This window comes from Cnephaeus nilssonii, assembly GCF_951640355.1.
Source record: "Cnephaeus nilssonii genome assembly, chromosome: 14".
Lineage (NCBI taxonomy): Eukaryota > Metazoa > Chordata > Mammalia > Chiroptera > Vespertilionidae > Cnephaeus > Cnephaeus nilssonii.
In genome coordinates this window covers 71,548,855-71,575,042 of record NC_137085.1, presented here as the reverse complement: position 1 = coordinate 71,575,042, position 26,188 = coordinate 71,548,855, and the positions used below count along the sequence as shown (strand labels likewise).

General features: G+C 41.6%; 1 protein-coding gene and 2 pseudogenes across 4 annotated transcripts in view; 1 reads left to right on the top strand and 2 right to left on the bottom strand.

The window, feature by feature from the left end:
* LOC307111021 (zinc finger protein 658-like) overlaps nucleotides 1-26,188 on the top strand; it is a 67,010-nt gene that overhangs the window by 18,044 nt on the left and 22,778 nt on the right. Inside the window, exon 6 of one of the 2 annotated variants that reach the window (XM_079790701.1) lies at nucleotides 1,170-1,706. The exons of the other annotated variant lie outside the window; for it this stretch is intronic. Within the exon in view, the coding sequence (XP_079646827.1) occupies nucleotides 1,170-1,648 (479 nt within the window). The 3' untranslated portion in view covers nucleotides 1,649-1,706. Of the gene's footprint in view, nucleotides 1-1,169; nucleotides 1,707-26,188 lie in introns of those variants that run through there. 2 annotated transcript variants of the gene reach the window in all.
* On the bottom strand, nucleotides 18,520-22,678 carry LOC307111097 (ubiquitin-fold modifier 1-like; annotated as a pseudogene). Its single transcript has 2 exons — nucleotides 22,649-22,678; nucleotides 18,520-18,765 (listed from the first exon to the last, which is right to left on the bottom strand). The product of its transcript is annotated as a ubiquitin-fold modifier 1-like (transcript).
* On the bottom strand, nucleotides 24,455-25,924 carry LOC307111062 (ADP/ATP translocase 4-like; annotated as a pseudogene). Its single transcript has one exon. The product of its transcript is annotated as an ADP/ATP translocase 4-like (transcript).

Here is a 26,188-nt window from a genome sequence, read left to right as displayed (position 1 = left end):
GGTCACCTTCTGGGTTCTCTGTTCCATTCCAGTGACCTATATGCCTGTTCTTGTGCCAGTCCTAGACTATTTTGAGTAGAGTGGCTTTGTAGTATAACTTGATATCTGGTATTGTGATGCCTTCAACTTTGTTCTTTCTCAGGATTGCTGTGGCTATTTGGGGTCTTTTTTGGTTCCCTATAAATTTTTGGAGTGTTTGTTTTAGATCTGTGAACTATGCTGTTGGTATTTTAATAGAGATTGCATTGAATTTATAGAGTGCTTTGGGCATTATGGACATTTTTAAGAATGTTGATTTCTACCAATACATGAACACAGTATATTCTTCTGCTTGTGTATATCTCCCTCTAGCTCTTTCTCAACGTCCTGTAGTTTACCAAGTACAGGTCTTTTACCTCCTTGGTTAAGTTTATTCCTAAGTATCTTAATTTTTTGTTTGTTTTTGCAATGGTAAGTGGGATTGTTTTTTTTGTTTGTTTGTTTCTCTTTCTGAGATTTTATTGTTGGTGTATAAAAATGCCATCAATTTTTGGGTGTTAATTTTGTTTCCTGCTACATTTTCAAATTCATTTATTAAATCTATTAGTTTTTTTGATGGAGCCTTTAGGGTTTTCTATGTACAATATCATGTCATCTGTGAACAATAACAGTTTTACTTTCTCCTTTCCAATTTGGATGCCTTTTGTTTTTTTCTTCTTGTCTGATTGCTATGGTTAGGACTATTAGGACTATGTTGAACAAGAGTGGTGAAAGCAGACATCCCTTGTCTTATTCCTGTTCTTAGGGGAAATGGTTTTAATTTAGCCCATTGAGTATGATGTTGGCTGTAGGGTTGTCACATATGGCTTTTATTATGTTGAGGCATGATCCCTCTATTCCCACTTTGCTGAGAGTTTTTTTCCCCAGGGATTTTTTAATTGCAAGAGGGAGGACCTAGAAGAAGGAGGCTGCTCCATTTTGGCTAGCACTGGGAGTAATTCTGATTTTCTAAACAACGTGGATGAGCAGAGAGAAAGTGTGTGTGTCTTGTGTTTCTGTCTGTGTGCATGAATTATTAATCTTTGAAAACATGACCAGAAACAATACAAAGCATAACCAAACATGATTATAACCTCCTCATAATAAGAAATTTAAGATTCATAAGATGTTTTCAATGTTTCTAATTTTAGGATATTACAGAGTTGATGTCCACATTGAGGAGAACCAGGAAAAACAAGAGAAACCTCTTTGGCAAGTAATATTCATTGATAATAAACCATTGAGTAAAGAAAGGCAGATAGTTTTAGGAAAACCAATTAATCTGGATATAACTGCAGATTTTTCAGGAAAAATGCCCTGTGAATGTGACTCACGTAGAATGAAGTTGCCACTTGTTTCTGACTTAATTATTAATGATAGAAACTTTCCAAGAAAGGTTGATTACACGAATGTATGCGAAAAGTTGCAGCTTGATATCAAACATGAGAAAGCTCATCCTGAAGAGAGGTCTTACGAGTATAAAAATGTGAATGCTCTCAGTCATAAGAAAGATCATCTGAAATTTCCAACTCTGGAGCAACCTTTTGAATGTAATGAATTTGGAAAAGTTTTACATGATAACACTTTTGTCTGTGTTATAGTTAAGAATTCTCTAACAAGAAAGGAATAATGTAAGGATGATGTATTTGGGAAAAGCTGTGATAACTCAACTCTATTTAACCACAGGAGAACTGGTACAAGGGAGAAATGCTTTGATCTTAATGAATGTGGGAGATCCTGTGACAAAGCCACTATTGTGGAATATGATGAAGTTCAGATGACTATGACACACTATGAATGTAATGAAAGTGGAAATAATTTCAACAGGAATTTACTCCTCATTCAACCTCAGAGAACTGTTACAAGAACTGTTAAAAGAACTGCTTTTGAAAGCAGTAAATGTGAGGAAAACTTGACCCAAAGATCAGCCCATCTGGTACATCAGAAGACACAAACTGGAGATAAGGTCTGTGTTTTTAATGGATGTACAAGTGCCTCCTACCAGGATTTAGACCTTACAATACATCAGAGAACTCAGACAGAAGAGAAATTCTATCAATGTGGTAAACATCGGGAATCCTTGCATCAAAACTCACTTTTCAGTGTAAATCAGGAAAATGGTATAGGAGAGAAGTCATTTGAAAGTAATGAATGCTGTAAGTTCTTTTACCAGAAAGCACACCTCATTCAGCATCAGAGGACCCACTCAGAGGAGAAGACTTGTGAATGTGAGGAGTGTGGGAAATTCTTCTGTTCAAATTCACACACTATTCATTATCCTGGAACTCATATGGGGGCCCGTCTCTATGAATATAATGAATCTGAGAAAACTTTCTGTCAGATGTCAAACCTCAGTGAACATCTGACAGTTCACACAAAAGAGAAACCTTATGATAACAATGAATGTGGGAAATCTTACAAGAAGTGTGCCCTCTTAGTACATCAGAGAACACACAAAGAGATTAAACTCTATCAAAATAATGAATATGGGAAATCATTCTCCAGGATGGCACAGATCAAAGAACATCAGAGAATTCACACAGGGGAGAAACCAAATGAATGTATTGAATGTGGGAAAACATTCTCCAAGACATCACATCTCAGAGCACATAAGAGAATTCACACAGGCAAAAAACCCCATGAATGTATTGCATGTGGGAAAACTTTCTCTAACAAGACACACCTCAGTGCACATCAGAGAATTCATACAGGGGGGAAACCCTATGAATGTAATGCATGTGGGAAAACTTTTCCCCAGAAGACACACCTCAGTACCCATCAGAGAATTCACACAGGTGAGAAACTGTATGAATGTCGTGATTGTGGGAGATCTTTTGCCCATAATTCAACCCTTAGAGTACATCAGAGAATTCACACTGGTGAGAAACTCTATGAATGTAATGGCTGTGAGAAAACTTTCACTCATAATTCAGCCCTCCAAGTACATCAAAGAATTCACACTGGGGAGAAACCCTATGAATGTAATGCATGTGGGAAAACTTTCTCCAAGACATCACATCTCAGTACACATCAGAGAATTCACACAGGGGAGAAACCCTATGAATGTAATGAATGTGGGAAAACTTTTTCCAGGAAGATACACCTCAGTACACATCAGAGAATTCACACAGGGGAGAAACCCTATGAATGTAATGCATGTGGGAAAACTTTTTCCCGTAAGACAAATCTCAGTACCCATCAGAGAATTCACACAGGTGAGAAACCGTATGAATGTAGTGAATGTGGGAAGTCTTTTGCCCGTATATCTGGTCTGAGATCACATCAGAGAATTCACACAGGGGAGAAACCCTATGAGTGTAATGAATGTGGGACAGCTTTTGCCCACAATTCAACTCTCAGAGAGCACCAGAGAATTCACACAGGGGAGAAACCACATGAATGTAATGAATGTGGGAAAACTTTTGCTCGTAAGGCAGTTCTTCGAGTACATTATAACAGAAGGCACACCAGAGAGAAAAACCTACGTAATGAATTTGGGAAGTTTTGAAGAAACTGATACTTTATTAGAAAACCCACAGTGGAGAAGGTCATGTCACAAAGACTGGCAAATTGTTTCCTTTAACTATTTCCTCTTCTAATAGGCACAAGCTTGTCTAAATTTCCCAGTCTGTCCTTCATCCAGGTGGGGCTGGTCATAGATTATTATGATATTACATATCAGCTAAGGTTAGCCTTTAAAAATTGCATTCTTCCTGTTCTGTGTCATTCATACTGAAATGGAGAAATTTGCAAGAAAGACTTGTGTGCTGTATATTGAACGTAGAGCACAAGGTAGTGGTGAGACGATTTTCTACTAACAAATCTCCCCCCACCCTTTTTTTAAAGCAGGAATTATATTTGTACTGTGTTGAGTTCTTAAAGATTTGGTTTATTGGTTAAATGCATATAGTCTAGCCAACTCTGTTAGAATGAAGTTAAACCTGTTAACTCTGGGTCATTGGTGCCAATTCAGCACCAACAGGAATCCCTAATTTGGGGTGCAGTGAAAAAGGAAACTTGACTCAGTGCTATAGCATGGCTGTGAAAACAGCACAGCTGAAGAATAGCTCAGTTGTGATGCAATGCAGCTGTGAAAACAGCAGGGGCTAGAACTCTCTTTGGCTAGGCAGCTCTGGTCTGCTCCCTGTGGAAAGTTTGCTCCCTGAGCCAGAGGGAAGCTGGCTTAAATGGACAGAAGTTCCTGCCTCTGGTCCCTGATTGGTCTGTCCTCATACAAATGAGGAATCCAAATCCTCAAAGTTTGGTCCAAAGGCACTGGTCTTGATTGGTCAGAATAGAGCTGCTCTGATTGGATGGAGAAAGTCTCAATCCTATTGGTAGGAATAGGATTCCAGGAAACCCTTAAAAGGGCTGGCTCAGCCAGCAGCAGTTTAGTGCTGAACAGTTTGCTTGAGAGTCCCCTGTGCAGAAATGGCTGCTGGCTCCACTTTTTTTGATTGTTTGAGCCAAGGTAGCCACCAGAACCCTTCTTAATAGGTGTCTTTTTTTCCTTTGAGGGTTCACAAACCCTGTAAAAATAATAAATGTCAGAAGATCTATCATAATTCAACCTATCCTAATATATAAAAACCCTGGGTCCGTCACAACCGCAACGACCGGAGACTCAACCTAATGCCCCAGGCTGTACCAGCAGCAGGCTCTGGTGGGTGGGGACCTGTGGCCGTGGAAGATGGGGATTGGGAAAGTGGGGCCAGCACTCATACTCACAACCGCACACATGCACAGACACACACAGCGTCCACCAGCTCACAGCCTTTTCTCCCTTTCTTTCCCTCCCTCCCAGCTCACTCTCGGAGCCTCTCTCAGAATGAGGAAACAAAACAGACTGGGCCTGAAGAGGCCTGGGTGGAAGGAAGGAAGAGGGTGGAGCGGCCCCCACTGTCCCCACCCCCTCCCAGCTGGGAAAGAGGAAGAGGGACACAGGGAGGCATGGAGGACTGCTGAGAAAAACAAAGAGACAGAGACTGGGCGAGATCAGGCCGGCAGGGCAGGGCAGTTGGGGACAACCAGGCTGGCAGGGGAGGGCAGTTGGGGGCGGGATCAGGCTGGCAGGGGCGGGCAGTTAGGGGCGAAATTAGGTTGGCAGGGGAGGGCAGTTAGGGGCTATCAGGCAGGCAGAGGCAGTTATGGGCAATCAGGCAGGCAGAGAGGTTAGGGGCAATCAGGCAGGCAGGCAGAGGCAGTTAGGAGCCATCAGGCAGGCAGGCAGGTGAGCGGTTAGAAGCCAGTGGTCCCAGATTGTGAGAGGGATGTCCAACTGCCAGTTTGGGCCTGATCACACAGGCAGTTAGACATCCCCCAAGGGGTCCCTGATTGGAGAGGGTGCAGGCTGGGCTGAGGGACCCCCCCATGCATGAATTTTATGCACCAGGCCACTAGTCATTGTATATTATAGAACTCACATGAGGAAGGCAACTTCTGTCAATGTCCTGAATTATCAGACCTCATTAAAAATGAGAGAAATCTCAGGGAAAAACACAAAGGCCTTTACTTCCAAGTGAACTTTATTAAACATCAAATGATTAAGATTAGACTAAAATCTTGTATTTTGATAAGTACATTTCTAACACATTGAGTTTGCAACAATTTTTTTTCTAAGAAAATGTATCAGTTTCAGAAATGAGTAAAATTTTCACCTAGAACTGATGTACTAAAACTTGTTTTATATGTTATATTAAGTTTTATAGAAAACATTTGTGCACAAACTCACTGTGGAAATTTTAAAGATGGAAGAATATTTTGAACTCTCCAGACAACGCTAATAAATGTTTGTGACTAGTCTCTGAGTTATGTGGTACATCTGTGAGTCTCTGTAACAATAGAGGGCAGTAGCCAAACCTGGTCTGGGCCTGTTAACTTTTCTGAGTGACAGTCTATGTGCTGCTGCTTTGGCTTCCCTCAGCTTGATGCTGTTAGATTTTGGCCTGCCTGGGATATCTGAATATTGGTCTGGCCCTGTTTTTTAGGACCATAAGATTTCTCAAGGATTCTTTGTGTGTGTGGTGGATGTTGATTCTTACGTGTTCTTTTGGCCTTCATTTTATGCCATTTTAGTGGTTCATTTTGCAGAGTAATTACAAAGCAAGTCTCAGCTCTCTTGTATGAATGTAGCCTGAGTATCCTGTATAGGATCTTTTCCCAGTCCCATGATGCTTACTGATACCACAGCATTGCAAACTAGTTGATTTCTGCCCTGCTTGGATAGGAGGTTTTAGAATTAGAATGAAATCAGGGCTACTTTCATGTCAGAAGCCTGCATTAGTATTGAAAAAGAACTCGCTTTTTGGCAGGGGGGGGGGGGGGCGGGGGGGGGAGGGGGAGAAATAATATAGTATAGTCTTAGCCAAGCAAATATTTGTTCAATCTGTCCTAATTTCAGGCTACATGGTTTGGTCAGCACAGAGAAGAAAGTAAATTAATTTCTCATTTTTAAAACCTGAACCACTAAAAATTTATCTCAACACTGGGCATGTTGCTTTCTGCAAGTGTGATCTGATAGATTATGTGGACAATGTCAGTTGATTCCCTGAGTAAATTTTCTATTCCCTATCTTCTATTAATATTATGTGAGAGAAAATTATGTGTTTTTGTTTGTTTGTTCTTTACCATTAATTGGAAAACAGGTATTTCTTTGACTGGCTTATCATAGCTTTACTTAGTGGCATCACTGCCATAGAAAAGAGCCAGGAGATGAAGGCTGATGGTACCACCTGGGCTAGCACACCAGAGACTGGGTTAGCACTCCTGGTGGCAGGAGAGTTCCAGCAACTAAGAGAATATGTTTGGCCCTCCTCAGTCTCTGCCACTTCGATACAATGTGAGTTTGTTGCACGGGGGCCAAAAGGGAAATGAATCAAAAGGTATCTGTACATGCTTGATTTTTCAGAAAACTGTTGATTCCTAGAAAACTAAAGTACTTTAAATATTTAAAAAATTAACTTCATTCTGGAATAGTAGACTTAAAGAAAAGTTAAAACAATAATTCCTATATACTCCTCACACAGTCCCCTTATTAACATCTTTTATTACTCTAGTACAGTGGTCGGCAAACTCATTAGTCAACAGAGCCAAATATCAACAGTACAACAATTGAAATTTATTTTGAGAGCCAAATTTTTTAAACTTAAACTTCTTCTAACGCCACTTCTTCAAAATAGACTCACCCAGGCTGTGGTGTTTTGTGGAAGAGCCACACTCAAGGGGCCAAAGAGCTGCATGTGGCTTGCGAGCCGCAGTTTGCCGACCACAGCTCTAGTACATTTGCTTTAGCTAGGAAATACTGATACATTATTAACTAACCATACTATTTTTTAGATTTCACTAGTTTTTTTCCTCTAGTGCTGTATTCCGAAATTTCATTCAGACTACCACATACACTTAATTTTCATGTCTCCTTAGCTTCCACTGGTTTTTGACAATTTCTCATACCTTCCATGTTTTTTATTAACTTGACAGTTTTGGGGAGTACTTAAGTATTTTGTAGACTCTCAATTTGGGTTTCTAGTATATTTTTATGTTTGCACTGGTGTTACCATTTTATACTTTGAAGGAAGATCGCAGAGGTTAAAAAAAATGCCATTCTCATTAATAGCATATGCTGTCAATGTGAATGATCATTAACAATGCTAAGCTTGATCACCTGGTTGAGGTAGTATCCCTCAACTTAAAAGCATAGCACCATGCTTGCTACTTGATAAAAATTTCTTTAATAAATAGTTTATCAAGTTGTACATAAAATAAGATCAAAATCCTTTTTATATATTTCATATTTTAATATTGGAGACAATAAATATAGGTTAAAAACTAGAACACCTGGAGTTTAAAAATAGTCTTAAGCTGATCTAGTTCACAATCCAACTTTTTGGTTTTAGTGTTTATTGGAATATGAATGAATCATTGCCCTTTTCTTGTTCCCCAGGATTTAACTTCAGGATTTTATTTATCTTCACATCTCATCATGGAAGTGATGCTCAATTCTTCTTTTTTTTTTTAAATATATTTTATTGATTTTTTACAGAGAGGAAGGGAGAGGTATAGAGATTTAGAAACATTGATGAGAGAGAAACATCAATCAGCTACCTCCTGTACACCTCCTACTGGGGATGTGCCCACAACCAAGGTAGATGCCCTTGACCGGAATCGAACCTGGGACCTTTCAGTCCACAGGCCGACGCTCTATCCACTGAGCCAAACCGGTTAGGGCTCAACTCTTCTATACATCTTTTAAAATAAATTTTATTGATTTCAGAGAGGAATGGAGAGGGAGAGATAAAAATATCAATGAAGAGAGAGAACCATTGATCAGCTGCCTCCTGCACACACCACACTGGGGATTGAGCCCACACCTGGGCATGTGCCCTGACTGGAAATCAAAATCGCGACCTCCTGGCTCAACTACTGAACCACATCGGCTGAGCTCTTCTATACATCACCTTTATCTTTGGAGTTTGGACTTGGAGTAATGAAAGGACTGAAAGAAAGTTTGTCTGCGTTATCTGAGCCAATCAACCCACAGGTTATTATATTAACCCAGATAACAGTAGATACAAAGAATGACAATCCATGATAACTAAGAAATCCAAAATGATAGGAGAAATAAGTCAGGCTTAAGAGTAAGATTGGGGTATCACAGCCAAATGCCTGCATAGGGTTTTTTCTTTTTAAAGCGTTGATAAATTGTATGGTACGAACACAACTTAAAGAAAGAGTGGTGTCGCTCTAGCCTGTTTGCTCAGTGGTTAGAGTGCTGGCCTGTGTACCGTAGGGTTGCTGGTTTGATTCCCGGTCAGTGGCACATACTTTGGCTGTAGGCTCCATCCCCAGCCCAGGCATGCAGGAGGCAACTAATCAATGTGTCTCTTTCACATCAATGTTTCTCTGTTTTTCTCTCTCTTACCCCCTTCTCCTTCCATCCCACTCTCTAAAAATCAGTGGAAAAAATATTGTAGGATGAGGATTAAATAAAAACAAAACAGGGGTGGGTGTGTTATCATTAGACAGAAAGTTAAGTTTGGGCCTATCAACAATAGGCAGATGACATAATGAGATCCTATATAATAAAAGTGTAGTATGCAAATTGTCCCCTCGACTGGGAGTTCATTTGGGAGTTCGACCAGGGGGCAGAGCTGGCTGGGGGAAGGGAGGAGGGAGTACCTGGCTGGCAGCCAGCAGCTGCTAGGGACCCTATCAGTGCATGAATTTCGTGCACTGGGCCTCTAGTAGCTATATAAAAGATTAGGAGCAGATAATATCTTAATAGTTAAACCAGGGAAAGACTATAGAGACCAAGAATTACTAGTGAAGCAAGAACACATGGGCATATGTTATTGCACACAAACAGTGCATATTATACAAGTGTGGATGAAAATCTAATAGGAACTCTTATAAAAACAACACCTCTGGGAGAGAAATTGATTGAAGTACATGTGAAAAAGTTCTATTGATAACATGCTTTCAAAATAGGCATGTACCTCTGATAAAAGATAATAACCCAACAGCACAAGTAGAATGTAGTCGTGCCTATTGTGATAAACAGGAATAAGACTTCACTGTGTGACTTCTCAGGAAACCAGAGAAGATTATTGGTGGCCAGAGTGCACTGTGAATCCAAGAGAAGGAGAAACCAACAAGCACACTTTGAAAGCATAGAAAATGAGGGAAGGAACAAAAGAGACTACTGAATAAACAACATGAAAAAAGAACTAGATTATACATGCCTTCTGGGTAGATAACTCATGAGAGACAAAAAGGTTATGCATTGAGAAGTGGCCACTAGGCCTAAAACTACAGAACTGCCACATTCCAAGGTGCACTAACAGTGACAATTAAATTGCAAAGAAGACTCAGGCACAAAATTGCAATACTTACAAATTTTAATGTATTAAGGAAAAAGAATGCATTGCATCATAGCCAAAGGTTGCTTCACAGCAAGGGGTTTAGATAAAAGTTAGGCACAAGCTCCCAATTTTATCCACTGTAGAGACATAATTTTATTATCTAGTAAGAACCAACATATGCATAGAATACCCTATAAGCCAAAAATTGATTTACTGCTGAGGTTTCTTCTATTGTACTAGATATGTAGGCGTATTTTTAGGTAAGCAGACTCTGAAGGTCTTAATGAGAATGGGTATAAATGATCAGTTACCCTGTTTTCAATAAACACTATTGATAAGATGTTCAAACATGTCCCCAAACTTCTTGGATCCATGGTTACAAAGCAACACTAAAGTATTTCATTCCTTGACTAATGAATAGTGATGTATAGATACTTTAGGTCAGGCCTATTCCAAGTGTGCTGGACTTAATCCCCCTGATTTTTTGTCAAAGCCTTTTACAAAAAAACCATCACTCTTAGTTTGACAACAGTCATTTGCCTTTCAACAACATGTAATCAAATAGACAATCAAAATACACACAGATTTCAGAGTTGTAGTAACAAGTGTGGGGTTGTATAATTTAGACCACCCTATAATGATGATACAAATTATCTCATATTCTTATATTTTTACACTTTTCTTTTTGGGGGGCCTCCCAGATCTATAGCTATCTGCACTTTATGGTATACATCTGTTGAATAATAAGAATTCTAATCAATCTGTCATTCAAATGTAAGTCTTCTTTAAGCCTATTCTATTTCATGGACAATGTTCTATGGAATGAGAACCATAAGAGACAGCTACATTGGTATTGTTCCATATAGTCATCTTAGTTCTGATCTGTTTATAGAATAAAAAGGAGGACATAGATCAATCCTGAAAGTGCTTAGATTGGCCATTGTATAGCTCCTTCATTTAGTTAAAAGTGGAGGAAATTTTGGCAGTCTTTTGTCCCAAGATGCATCTGAGTCTAAGCTAAGCATATTTTTCACTTGTTCTAAGCCTCTCTTCAGGCACCACTATTATCTTAGAACTAGAGGCCCGGTGCACAAAATTCGTGCATGGGGTGGAGCGGTCCCTCAGCCCAGCCTGCACCCTCCAATCTGGGACCCCCCGGGGGATGTCAAACTGCCGGTTTAGGATCGGGCCTAAACTGGCAGTCGGACATCCCTCTCGCAATCTGGGACCACTAGCTCCTAACCGCTCGCCTGCCTGCCTGATCGCCCCTAACCACTCGGCCTGCCTGCCTGGTTGCCCCTAACTGCCCTCTCCTGCTGGCCTGGTTACCCCTAACCACCTCTGCCTCAGCCCCCGCCACCGTGGCTTTGTCTGGAAGGACGTCTGGAAGATGTCTGGTCTAATTAGCATATTATCCTTTTATTAGTATAGATGTTTGCTTTTGTAACACCCATTTATTGGCTCCCCTCCACTAAGCAACAATCTCAGGATTGCTCCCATGTACCATTAATTTTAAAATTGACCTTTCCCCTTGAAGTCACTAATAGTGATGGTAGCAAGGCAAAATGACCAGGGCTTCCTCTTTGGGCCATTCCTAGCCATATAGGGTTGAGTTGGTTAAGTGCAGAGAAATATGGCTGTCCTATCCACAAGGCAACAAAACATTTGTACAGTCAGCCCAACTTGGTGATACAGGGAGATTATCCATCCCATCAATCCCTTTGGAATTCTTGCCATTAGTCAAAGTAATAGACATAGTTTCTCATTTGGTGATGTTTCTAAACTGTTAGACCTTAATTTTAGCCTCATTATAGGGACTTCCAGATCTGGTATTGAAAAAGAAAATTGTGAAGTAGGGATGACCTATATGTGAATTCTTTTTTCATCCCCTACCCTATAGAATGAATATTTGTGTCCCCCCAATCTCCATATTTTGAAGCCCTACTCCCCAATGTGATGGTATTTGAAGTGTGGGACCTTTGAATATTCATAATAATGAGCAATTATTAAATACATACATAACAGACATTATACAAGGTATTGGGATTATGACCTGCCCACATGGAGCTTATAACCTACCTAGAAAAACAGTAGAAATATATGTGCTGGTTGTCACAATGAAAGAGATACTTCTCTCAAACTTAATAGGATGTGTTATATTTCAATACAACAACAATGGAGTTAAATTAGAAGCCAGTAACAGAAAGATCTCTAGAAGTTCTTCACAAACTTGAAAACCAAGCAAAACACTTATAAATCACTCATAGAGCCAAACAATTCAAAAGCATTTTGAGCTGAATGAAAATGAACTATTTCAAGATTAGTGAAATCTCCCTCATTGAGTACTTAAAGAGAAATTTATTGCACTAAATGATTACATTAGAGAAGATTTTGAATAACTGATCTCAGCTTCCACCTTAAAAACCAGAAAAAGAAGAGCAATACAACCAAAAAGATGCAGAATAAAGGAAAAAAATTTCAGTGTGTCCCATATATGAGTGACATGATATGATTCTTGACTTTTTCTGACTTATTTCACTTAACATGACAATCTCAAGATCCATCCATGTTGCAAATAGCTGAAAGCAAATGAACAGGTAAGAAAAACAAAAATTCATAGACACAGATAACAGTATGGTGGCTACCAGAGGAAAGTGGGTGGGAGGTAGTAAAGGATAAAGGGGGTCAAATATTTGGTGATGGAAGAAGATTTGACTTTGGATAGTGGGCACACAATGCAATATATAGATGATGTATCATAGAATTGTATACTTGAAACCTATACAATTTTATGAACCAATGTCATCCCAATACATTTAATGGAAAAAAATAAAACTAAGGTAGGATCATATCAACAAAGAAAATACCAGTGTGGAAATGAAAAAATAGAAAAGCAAAAATATTTTTAAAAAAATTTAATTAAAGCCCTAGCCAGTTTGGCTTAGTGGATAGAGCATTGGCCTGAGGAATGAAGGGTCCCAGGTTACATTCCCGTCAAGGGCACATGCTCAGGTTGTGGGCTTGATCCCCAGTAGGGGGTGTGCAGGAGGTAGCAAATCAATGATTCTCATCATTGATGTTTCTATCTCTCCCTCTCCCTTCCTCTCTGAATTCAATAAAAATATATGTTAAAACTATTTAATTAAACAATCTTTGAGAAATTCCATATTATTTATAAACATCTATTCAGGCTGATCAGAAAAGAGGACATGAAAACTAGCATATCAGGAATAAGAAGTAACAGATTTTATAGGTATTTAAAAGATGAGAATTATAAACACATTATGCCAACAGATTTGATAACTAAGATAAAATGGACAAATTCCTCAAAAGACAAAACTACATAATTTCACTCCATAAGACATAGCCAGAATAGCCCCATATATCTACCGGCGTATAAGACGACTGGGCATATAAGATTTTCCTGGGTTAAAAAGTTGTCTTATACGCCGGAAAATACGGTAATAGTAAATAGGCTTTTCGCCCAAGTCTCTCTCATGAATTGAGTGTCAGGTACTGTATTTTCCGGCGTATGAGACAAATTTTTAACCTAGGAAAATCTTATACGCCCAGTCGTCTTATACGCAGGAAAGTACGGTAGAAATATGGGGCTATTCTGGCTATGTCTTATGGAGTGAAATTATGTAGTTTTGTCTTTTGAGGAATTTGTCCATTTTAGTTATCAAATGTTAAATTACATATTCAATTTCTTTAATACCGTATTTTCCGGCGTATAAGACGACTGGGCATATAAGATTTTCCTGGGTTAAAAAGTCATCTTATACGCCGGAAAATACGGTATTAAAGAAATTGAATATGTAATTTAACACTATCCACAAAGAAAACTCTAGGTGTAGATGGCTTCATGGGTGAACTGTACAAGAAATAATGCTAATCTATAATAATAAAAGCATAATATGCAAATTGACCAAACAACCGAACAAAACGATCTTTCAGATGATCACACTATGACATGCACTGGCGCCAGGCCAGCCAAGGTGGGTGTGATGTGATTGGTTGGAGGGCCCACCATCGCCCCAGAGGGATGCCCAGGCCACCCTCTACAGGGTGATTGATGGGGGGCTCCGCGATCGATCACCCCAAAGAGGGAGGCCCAGGCTACCCTCTGCGTGGCGATCGCAGAGCCCTGCCATCGATTGCCTAAAAGAGAGAAGCCCAGGCTACCAAACCGGCAGCTCTGTGGCAGGTGGGCGGAGCCAGCCAGTGATCGCCCTACAGAGGGAGGTCTAGGCCAGCCAAGCGATGGCACCCCATGCCTGTTGCCCGCAGAGGGAGGTGTCTGGTGGTGGGGGCAGGGGCAGCGCTGCACAGATGGCAAGCAGTGGCAGCAGTGGAGGTGGGGCCAGCTGCCAGCAGCCGGGGGAAGGAAAGCCCCAATAGGCCCTGATCACCAGCCAGGCCTAGGGACCCTACTCGAGGGGTCTTGAATTGCGAGAGGGCACAGGCCGGGCTGAGGGACATCCCCCTTATGTGCACAAATTTCATGCACCGGGCCTCTAGTTATCTATATATTTAAAAGCCTAAGTGACTGAACGACCAGTTGACCAGTCGCTATGACATGCACTGACCACCAGGGGACAGATGCTGAACGCACAGGATCGGGCTCCCTCCTGTCTGGATCAGGACTGCAGGGATCAGGCTCCCTCCTACCTGAATTGAGCTTGCGGGGATCAAGCCTGCAGGGGTTGGGCTCCCTTCTGTCTGGATCGGGCCTGTGGGGATCGGGCTCACTCCTGTCTGGATCAAGCCTGCAGGGATCGAGCAGAAACCAGCGATCTGACATCCCCCGAGGGGTCCTGGATTGGGAGAGAGCGCAGGCCAGGCTGAGGGACCACTGGTGCACGAATCCATGCACTGGGTCTCTAGTATTTAACTAAAAAGAAATTTGGAAGAGAGGATATTACTTACCAATTTATGAGGCCAGCATCACCCAAATTCCAAAACCAAAGACATGAAAGAAAAGAATGCTGCAGACCAGTATGCCTCATGAATACAGGGCGGACAAAAATAAGTATACAGTTTATTTTTGTGTTACTATTTATTAATTATTGTATCACTTACTTCCCCCCCCCCAAACAATTGGAAACCTACTTTTTCCCACCCCTGTATAACTGGAGAAATTATTAACACAATTTAAAAAGGCTTAGTACATACACAAGTAGTGTTTATCCTAGGAATGCCAGGTTGGTTTGATTTTCAAAAATCAATGTGATTAGACTTATGATTAGATTACCCGTATCTATTCCCAATAAGAACCTTTAGCAAATAGCTCTAACTGGCTTGTTTCAGTGGAGAGAGCGTCAGCCTGGGGACTGAAGAGTCCAGGGTTCAATTATGCTCAAGGGCACAATAAAAATATATTTTAAAAAACCTTTAGCAAATAATTAAATAGTGAGAAATGTCTATATTATTAGGTCTGATATTTAATTGGCACACAGAAGTGAGGCTGTACTAATTGTGAAGTTGTAGAAAATTACAACACTTTTGTACTGGTTGCTAAAGGGTTTCTTTCCTGAGCCTTGAATGCTCCCTGCTGTTCTGTTCAGTCTGTCCACTCACCTGGAACTATCTATAACCTTCCCACTCTCTAGGTAGCTAAATTTTGTTAGAAGCCCTCTCTAGCCCCATATCATTGTCTTTTATTGGTTATTGCTTATTTCATACTGTGGGTTAAATATTTTGAATGTCATCTTTACTTGTATCTATATCCACCATGACATTAAGTTTTGAGACAGTATAGAACTAATTACTTGTTTATCAGAAAGCTTTAGAATAATGAAACCATGCTTAATGCTCTTGGGAACAGAGTCATGTTATTACCCCATATGCTGGGGCTTATAACCCCAAAAAGTCAGGGAGGAGGGCACAGTCCATCCTCTCTCTGAGAGACCTGGCTCTTATAAAAGGACTAGAGGACTGGTGCACGAAATTCGTGCACTGGGGTGGGGGGGGTCCCTCAGCCCAGCCTGCCCCTTGTTACAATCCGGGAGCCCTCAGGGGATGTCCTACTGACAGCTGAGGCTGCAGTCTGTCCTCCCTCTGTGGGAGGTGACCTGATGATCAGGGGAAGGTGCCGCCCCCATCACCCCGCTGCTGCTGCCACTGCCAGCCACTGCAGCAGCCAAGATGTTTTTATCAACATGGACTCCAGTCCCTTCACCACTTTCTTTAGGCATTTTCAAGATGTGTCTTTCATAGGATATGACATTTCTTTTTTTTTTTTTTATCCTCACCTGAGGATATGTTTCCATTGATTTTTAGAGAGTGTGGAAGAGAGAGGGAAAGACAGAGAGAAACATCAATGTGAGCAGGACACTTCGATTGGTTGCCTCCTGCATGAGCCCTGACCTGGGCCCCGGCCAGGGAGGAGCCTGCAACCTAGGTACATGCCCTAGATCAGAAACAAACCCGGACCCTGCAGTCGGCAGGCCGAGGCTCTATCCACTGAGCCAAACTGGCTAGGGCAGGATATGACATTTCTTAGCCCCTCCAGCAGCAAACCTTCATTTTTTTCCTCCAGGAGTGAGGTGGGAAAACCCTAGATCACCTTCTTGGATTCTTATTACCCAAGTTACCAAGAACACTGCGAGTGGCAGCGTACAGGGAGCTTAGCCAATGAGCGGTCAGAAAAGGTGTTTCCTCTGCAGCTCACGCGCAGACGCCCCCCTGTGTGTGTCTGCTGGGAGTAGGCCCCCACCCCTGTGTGTGTCCGCTGGGGTGGGGGCTTTCTCCAAGCCGCACCGGTGGTGACTGTTAAGGCTTGGAGCCAGTCGTGACTGTAAAGGCATCCCAGACAAATTTGCATATTACCTCTTCATATATATAGATAAAGATGAAGTTTTTTCTTTTCTTTTTTTTTATAATATATTTTTATTGATTTCAGAAAGGAAGGGAGAGGGGGATAGAAACATCAATGATGAGAGAGAATCATTGATTGGCTGCTTCCTGCAAGTCCCACACTGGGGATCGAGCCTGCAACCTGGGCATGTTCCCTGACTGAGATCAACCTGTGACCTTCTGGTTCATAGGTTGATGCTCAACCACTGAGCCACGCCGGTGGGGCAAGGACAAAGGTTTTGATTGTGTATCTAGGGAAAGTTGTGGATTTCAAGGGCTCCTATAGTTTTTGATGCAGGGATGGCTTATGGAGAAGAACTGGACAGCCTGAACAAGGGTAAACCACTGTCTTTGAGTCTAAGTGGTTGGGTGTTTAATGAATATAATTGATTTTGTACAAAATTGGAAACATCCATACATGGAATATAAATCATGTACAATATTAAAATCTACAGCCAATTAAGAGAAGATTGTTCTCTTGTAACAATTCCAAAGTAATTAATTGAAAATGCAATAGTAATTTTATCTACAAGAACTAGTTTTATGTATATAGCACTATGCAAATTGTTCAGTAATAGGAATCAATATTCTTTTAAAAGATTGGAGATAAAGTATTTAAGTAAATATTCACTTTACCTCTCTCTAAATTAGTCACCACCAGCACCCCACAACAACGATTATCTAGAAAACTTTGTGCCTTGTCTTGTCAACACACCAACACTTGAATAAAATAAGTGTCACTCTATTTTATTTGATGAAGATGTGAAAAATGATCACTATCTAGTGCTAATAACATTTATCTCCAAAACGTTGCAAAAGTTTATAAAAAGAAAAATGCAAATAATTTTACTTTAAAAAGAGAATAAAGAAGACTAAAAACAATAAATACCTTGGGGTGTCGTACATCTTTAGATTTGAGAATGGCCATTTGATCAATCTCAGATCCTCTTAGGTGAATAAGAGGAAATATATGGTGAGAATTTGCCGTCACACTACCTGTGAACTGTCCTGGGCAACGAAAGGATGGAAAACTGTTCCTTTAGGCTGGAGAAATATGTGAGACATTTTTCAGCTCCCCCCACCCCCCAAGTAAGGGTGCTTCTACTTTATTTTTTAACCATCACAAGCATCGGATTCTGCAAGAACATAGATAAAACTCTTTGGTGAGGGATATCAATTTTGCACATAGGGAATAGATTTTAAAAATTAAATGTTTGGCTGATATTAAATTAAATAGTATGTGATCACATGAAGCTTTAAACTTAAAAAAAAAAACCTAAATGTAAAAAGTTAAGACTGTTAAGTATTAATTAATGTCTGTATCCTTTATCATAAATAGTATATCATTAAGAATTCAACTATTTTTGAATCTGCAAGTCAGATCCTGTCAAGTAACCTGCAATGTATGACACATAATCCTCTTAAAGTTTTAAAGACAAATAGAGAGATTCAATATATTTAACCTTCCAAATGTCCTCAGAAAGAATTATCAGCAGCATCCTTCAGTAATAACACACAGTTGGATTATCCAGTTACCCCAAGTGAATAGCTGTGCGTGCGGTGGCATAGCAATGAAAGACCAAGATCTGTAAAAATGATACCCTCCAGCCGGAGCATTCTCTCTTCACATGAAGACTAGAAATAACAAGAAGGGACGGAGAGTCGTCTTTCATTATTTCATCAGCTAGTTGATGTTTTCATAGTATTTTAAATGCCTGGTTTCAGTTTAACAATAGCAATACCAATATTTATTTTGAAAGGTAATTCTATCTTCAAGAAGAGGATATTAACAATTTCCAACACGATCTCTAGGAATAATTTGCAGTTCTGAACCATGCTTTAGAAAAACATTTCCAGCAGTCTGTGCAGGATTTATTCCTTTTCCATCATTGGTAGTAATTGCACTGTGGCTGCAGGAATTTTAAATTCTCCTGCTACAGACTCAAAGACTGCTGTGAACGGTGTGATTTCAGGAACACTGAGTACAAGGCTACGGGTGGGATGTCAGCGTGATCGTAAAGGAAACCTTGGCCTTGGACAAGGTGGAGCCCCGTGCGCAGAGACACCAACTTCCCCTAGCCGTCCCGCTTCCGGCGCCGGAAGGGTCCCTCCACGCTCAGCAACACGTGGCTTTAGCACTTAATCAGGAGTCTTAGGGGGACGCCCCATGGAAGTATTTCCCAGATGTGGTCTCTAAGCCGCATGCTCAATGTGACAAGTTGGCAGCAACACCTCGGGGGATCCTTGTTGCCACTGTGGAAACCCTGTGGAAACCGGAGGCAGAACCGCTTTGGCGCTGACCGCTCTCAGGAGGCCCTTCCCGCCCTCCGCTCAGATCCATGGTGGCCCAGGAATGGGGGCTCGTGAGCGGAGTGGGGTGCCCTGCGAGGGAAGCCCCGCCTTTTGGCAGCAGCGCGGTGTGGAGGACGCTTTGGGGCAGGCCGAGGAGCACTCTGGCTGGGGAGCAACAGCCTGATGCCCTTGGACTAGGCCCGTGGAAAGCGAGCCCCCTCGCCATCTCCGAGCCCAGGTACCCAGCCAAGCCCGCCCTTCCCTCCGCTTCTTCCTGCTGGGCCGCACAACCCTCCCGTGGCTCTCCCCTCCCACAAGAGCCTCCCTCCAGAGCTCCTGACCATGAGACTTTTTAAAAGATGTTGTACTCTTGTATATTACCTATAAAGGCAAAATGTTTATTATATTCCCCAGCTCAATAATGTTTGTGATATTTCCAACGCACACAAATTTATTAATAAAAAATAAATGCTTCAGAGTTTCCAAAATGGCAGCAGATCAAGTGGAAGTCACACTGAGGTGCTCCCAGGACCAAACTGGAATTACAACTAAAACAGAAAAACCATCCTGAATAATCAATTGAAGATAGATTAAAAATGGCAGCGTAGTAAGTGGATGCTGCAGGGACATGGTCCCAGGAACAAACTGGAATTGCAACTAAAATATAGAAAAACTTCCTGAATAATCAATGGAAAACTCACAGGAGAGAACCCTGATACCCAAGGACTGAAAGTGGAGACCACATAGAGACTGGTAATAATCAACTGAAGACCAGCTGCAGTGGACCCTAATGACCAAGGATGGAAAGTGGAGACTGCATAGAATCTTTTTCTTATCTAATTCAGGGCCTGGGGCTAGGAAGGGTGGAGGCATGAAAGGGCTGGCGGGGCTCCAACATACAGCAGCTGACGGTCTGAAGGAATATCTCAGCTGTGGGGGGTTGCCACTGAGAACTCTGGGATCTAAACCCCAAGCTGGGGTCCCCAGCCCAGAGCACCAAAACTGAGAAAGGAGCCCACATAACATCTGGCTGTGAAAAGCAGCAGGGTTGCTCTCTGCCAGAAAGAGATGGCTGGAAATGCAGGCACTTTCTTAAAGGGCCAATACATAAAATCTTGTGTGCAGTCACTCACCTTGGGCCCTGACAGAGGTAGAGCAGAATGGACTAGAGCTGTGTGAGCAGAAGCCAGGGTTGGGGATTCTGGGGTTAAAGCTCAGAAGGCAGACAGCCAGTTTCCTGTGCTGAATCATTCCCTCATAATACAAAAGACATCTTTCTCAGGCAGACCTTTACCATCCAGGCATCCAGCCCCAGCAGAGGGAACCACAAGCTATGGATTGCTGATAGCACCAAATGGGGTTCTCTGGGCTAGTAATGAAATAGAACCTGATACTTTCCTGCACTAGAGATTGGGAGTCATAGCAGATCTACCTAATACATAGATGTGGAGATAAGAAATTTATCAGACATAGAGTAATGATGGCAAGGATGCTCAATAGCATGAGAAAAGATATAGTAACTATGAAGAATGATATAGCACCAATAACAGATTGGAAGAAATACACAGCAGATTAGGGGAAGCTGAGGATTAGACCAGTGAATTAGAAGATAGAGTAGAAAAAATTATTCAATCCGAGAACCAAAAAGAAAAAAAATATTAAAAAACAGGAGGGAAGCTTAAGGGAGCTGTGAGACAACATGAAACATAACAATATTTGCATCATAGGAGTTCCAGTAGGGGAAGAAAGTGAGAAAGGGATTGAGAATGTGTTTGAAGAAATAATGGCAGAAAACTTCTCTAACCTGGTAAAGAAAAAAGTCACACAAGTCCAGGAGGCACAGAGAGTCCCAAACAAGAAGAACCCAAACAGGCCCACGCCAAGACACATAATAAGTAAAATACCAAAAATTAAAGACAAAGAGAAAATCTTAAAGGCAGTAAAAGAAATTTGTTACCTACAAAGGAGCTCCCATAAAGTTGACACCTGATGTCTCATCAGAAACTCTACAGACCAGAGGTGAATGGCACGAAGTATTCAAGGTAATGAAAAGCAAGGATCTGAAACCAAGATGACTATACAGCAAGGCTATCATTCAAAATAAATGGTGAAATAAAGAGTTTCCCAGAAAAAAAAAAGGCTAACGGAGTTTATCACTACTAAGACGGCACTGCAAGAAATGCTAAAGGGACTGCTGTAATGAGAAGAAGAAATATATATAGAGAAACATAGGCATAAATTTAAAATTAAAATGGCAATAAAGAAGTACCTATCAATAATAACCTTAAATGTAAATGGATTAAATGCTCCAATCAAAAGACATAGAGTAGCTGAATGGATACAAAAACATGACCCAAATATATGCTGTCTTCAAGAGACCCACCTCAGAACAAAAGACTCAGACAGGATGAGAGTGAAGGGATGGAAATGGAAACAAAAACAAACAAACCAAAAACAACAACAACTGGGTAGCAGTACTCATATCTGACAAAATGGACTTCAAAATGAAGGCCATCACAAGAGATAATAAAAGTCACTACATAATACTAAGGGGATTGATCCAACAAGAGGATATAACCCTGATAGGCATATATGCACCCAATATAGGAGCACCTAAATATATACAAAACTTCTGGAGGATTTTAAGGGAGAGATCAATAGCAATACAGTCATAATAGGGCACTTTAATACTCTGCTGACTTCACTGGATAGATCTTCCAGACAAAAAACTAACAAGGCAACAATGACTCTAAATAACACACTGGATCAGGTGGATTTAATTGACATTTATAGAACATTTCACCCCAAAGGTGCAGAATATACATTCTTCTCAAGTGCACATGGGTCACATGTTAGGACACAAAACAAGTCTCTACAAGTTCAAGAATCATTGATCAGCCAGCGTGGCTCAATGGTTGAGCGTGGAACTGTGATCTGGAAGATCAGGGGCTCCGATTGGAGGAGGGGATTTTAAAATCCATGCGTCTATGGGTTGCATCTCTAAGTAGCAACCTCTGCGCCTTACCAAATCTCAAGGGCTTTGCTTCTGAATGTGATGCATATTACCCGCTGCCATTGCTTAGCTCTTAGGTCACTGTGTCCTCTAGTCAGGTCTCTTTAACAGACTCACTTCACTATAAAACTAAGCTAGACCACTGCCATGGCTGAGTTGTGTCCCCTCCCAGATTCCATATGTTGAAGTCCTAACTCCCAGGATCTCAGAATGTGACTGTATTTGGAAGCAGGGCCGTGAAAGAGGTAATTAGGGTAAAATGAGGTCATATGGGTAGGCTCTAATCCAATATGACTGGTGTTCCTATAGGAGGAGGAGATTAGGAGACAGACGTGCACAGACTGAGGGGCATCCATGTGAGGGCACGGTGAGAAGGTGGCCACCTGCAAGCAAAGGACAGAGGCTTCAAAGAAACCAAACTTGCTGGCACCTTGATCTGGACCAAGCCTCCAGAACGATGGGAAAATAGATCTCAGTTGTTTAAGCCCCTCAGTCTGTGGTATTTTGTTATGGCAGCCCTAGTAAACCAATATGACCACTCTGGGTGGAGGGCGGCGGGTCATGTGCTTTGTTATTCCAGGAGGATGATTTTAACATTGATGACTTCTACCTTGATAGTATAAAAGGCAGTGATGGGCATTACTGTGGAGTGTGGGAGTTGTGTCCTGTGAAGTGAAGCTAGTTGATAGGCACCTCTCGGCTGCACACGTGTGTCCATCTGGACTGCCAGGAGCAGGAGTGGAAGGGAGTGCCTGCCTCCAGACAAGCCGCTTGCTGGGTTGCCCTGGGCCAGGCAGTGAGGGCCACAGCTTGGACACCAGGATGGCAACAGCCACACAAGCCTGGGGAGACCACACAAAGTGGTGAAAGAATATTACTAGCCAGGTCCAGATGCATCATTTTTCTCCCATCACTGCTCTTTGTGAAAAATTCTCCCAAGTACATATCTTTGTCCCAAAATATACTATTGGCTGCTTTCCCTACTAGGAAGTTAGTAGGAAAGATGTTTTCTAGCATCTCGTTGGATAAATTTTCATGGTTGCAAAGTCACTCAGAAAAGAATGCATCCTTCCCACACTTCTCCTTCACCAGTGTCCCCTGAAATGTTGGCCCACAAAATATCAGGCAGCTCACCACCCAGGTAACTAAGTGCTTGAATGCGAGTGAATACTCTGTGTCTTCGCCCTGGTCTCCCAGGGAAACGTGGTCACCTCTCAGCATGAAAGTGTCTCCGGAGAAGCCTGCACGGGGCTGGCTATTCTCAGTTCTGGGAACACTGCCCTGCTGGTTTCTCTCAAGTTCCTAGAAACTGTCATCTCCACACAAACTGTTTGGACAAACTTCATTGTAATGATTTGGGTTTTAATTCTCATTTTGTTTCTGTTCCTAAGCTTGTGTGGCTTTTTAATGAAAAACATCTTCAAAAAAGTAAGATGACCCTCAGATATAATATGCCAAGTTTTAATCTAGTAAGTCCTTAAGACTGATGTTTTCCCCAAAAAAACAAGCTTTCTTGTTTGCTGTGAAGTAACAGAGATTCAATATAAAAATAAGTATAAACAGTGAAAATACTAAAAAAGTATTTCCAACTGTGGTATCTTCACAGTTGAATTCTTTTTTTTAAACATTTAAACTTCCTTTATTAATACAAAATACACAAACTAATTTTTGAGGGGACTTGTTCTGTTCCAAGATATATTCACATTAGCAAGATTTTATTTAAAGAAAAATGTTAGCAGATATATGCAATTTTGTATCTTTTTTTCCCCCCAACTACTGGTTTACAGCGTCATTAATGTCATTATTAGGTTTTTTTTTATGAGACCTAGAATCTGGGTTTATTAAAAGCTATATAATACCATAAACACTATACTTAGTAATAAACTGAGCTATTTTAGTAGAGATGTTGTAGAAGAAAGCTTACTTATGCCCAAAGATATAACAATGACATCTTCTGATAAATAAGCTTTTAAGAAATATATGTCATATGATTCTAAAAGAAAGGAAGATAATTACATTAAAATAACAGCATTTAAAAGAACTTTAATTTCTTATATTTTAACATTATTCATCACAAAAGAAAAGGATTTTAACGAATAAAAATAACGTATACTAGCCCTGACCAGTTTGGCTCAGTGGATAGAGCATCTGCCTGCAGACTCAAGAGTCCCAGGTTCGATTATGGTCAAGGGCATGTAATTTGGTTGCGGGCACATCCCCAGTAGGGGGTGTGCAGGAGGCAGCTGATCGATGTTTCTCTCTCATCGATGTTTCTAACTCCCTCTCCCTCTCCCTTCCTCTCTGTAAAAAATCAATAAAATATATTTTAAAAAGTATACTAATTATAAGTAAAATGTCTCAGTAAAGTGAGTTTGAGTCTTAGTGGGAAGGAAACCCTCATTTATCTGATTTTTAGTATTTAAATGCTTGAAAAAGCTTATGCTTTATTATAGAATTACCACTTTAAGAAATACTGATAGTAATAACCAACTATCAAAATATATAGAAATGGCAGCTATATAATTTGTATGTTTAACAAGGTAAATGTATGCATTCCTCAATTTAATCTCCTGATGAACTACCTCCAATACCAATATTAAGGAATTCTTGAATTTTATCATATAATACCAATACTAAAGCGCCCCTTGTACCACGAAGGATATTGGAGAAGGCACCACGAAAAAATGCAATGACTCCCTCGTGTTGGTATATCTTCACAAAGCAGTCTATAGTTCCTTTATACTGCCGTTCAGTCTCACTGCTCTTTTCCAATATCAACACCTATTTGGGTTCAAGCAAAATCTAGTGGATATACTACACATAAAGATGTTGCCCCAGCTCCTCCGCCAGAAGCCAGGTTTGCCAAAAACCATCTCCAGAACTATTTTTCTTTATTAACTCTAGACATGAAAAGTTGTATTTGTCCTTAAAAGCAAAATTTAGAGCTTGTGTTGGAAAATACCAAATAATATTTGCAAAACTGCCACGCCAATAAGTGAAGAAACCCTGCTCGCAGGGAATCCACACCAGACAGTCCACCATGCCTTTGTACTGAGCGGAGATCTGCTTGGACGACGCCTGCACCTGCAGCAGAAGCTTCACCCGCTCCATGGGCGCCACTGCAGTGTTGGACACAGCTGCCACCACCCCGCAAGCCAGCAGATCCTTCCCGAAGGACACGATGTCAAAGAACCGCTTTTCTGTCTTCTTCTCCGGCTTCTTCTTTGGAGGGTCATGCTGCATGGTGAGATGACGGACATAAAAAACCAACAGCAGCAGGCTAAAACATGCTCAGAAGAGGCAAAGGGAAGCAGAAAACCCCACAGTTGAATTCTTAATGTATTTTCTTTTGTCCTATATAATAAAAGGCTAATATACAAATAGACCAAATACCAGAACAACCGGAACAACCAAACAACCGGTTGCTATGACATGTGCTGACCTCCAGGGTGTGTGTGTGGAACATGATAGGCTTTGTCTGTGGTGGGATGGTGGAGCAGGTGAGTGGGGGTGCCAGACCAAGGTGGGGCAACAGTTGCTGTCATTGGGGCAAGCCTCTGGTGGTTACTGAAAATTCTTTGCTCCCGCGTGCTGCAGTCCCACCCAGTGCTCGCACCTGCTGCCAGTGCCAGCCCCGCTCACACACGCCGCCAGCGCTGGAGCTGCTGCTCACACCCACTGCCAGCGCCGGCCCCGCTCGCATACGCAGCTGGCACTGGAGCCACCGCTTGCACCCGCTGCCAGTGCCCGGCGCTGGTCCTGATCACTTGGCGCCATCAGCAGGTGTGAGCGGTGGCTGCTGGCCCTGATTGCCCAAGGGCTTCTTCTCCTCCCTCTGCTCCTGAGGGGTGATGGGGACAGCAGCCGCTACTCGCACCTGCTGCTGGTGCCAGCCCCAATTGCTTCACACCATCAGTGGGTGTAAGTAGGGCTGGTGCCATCAGTGTGTGGGAGCAGTGGCAGCAGGAGCGGGGCTGCTGGCAGACAGGGGGACGGGGACGATGGCGGCAGGGGCCGGGTGTGGGTGTGGAGGATGGGCCGAGACCTGCTTCTGTGCCTACCACAGCCCAGCGGCTCACAATTCTTTTCAAGGTGCACGAATTTGTGCACTGGGCCCCTAGTATATGTATAAAAGAGAGAAAAATTGGCA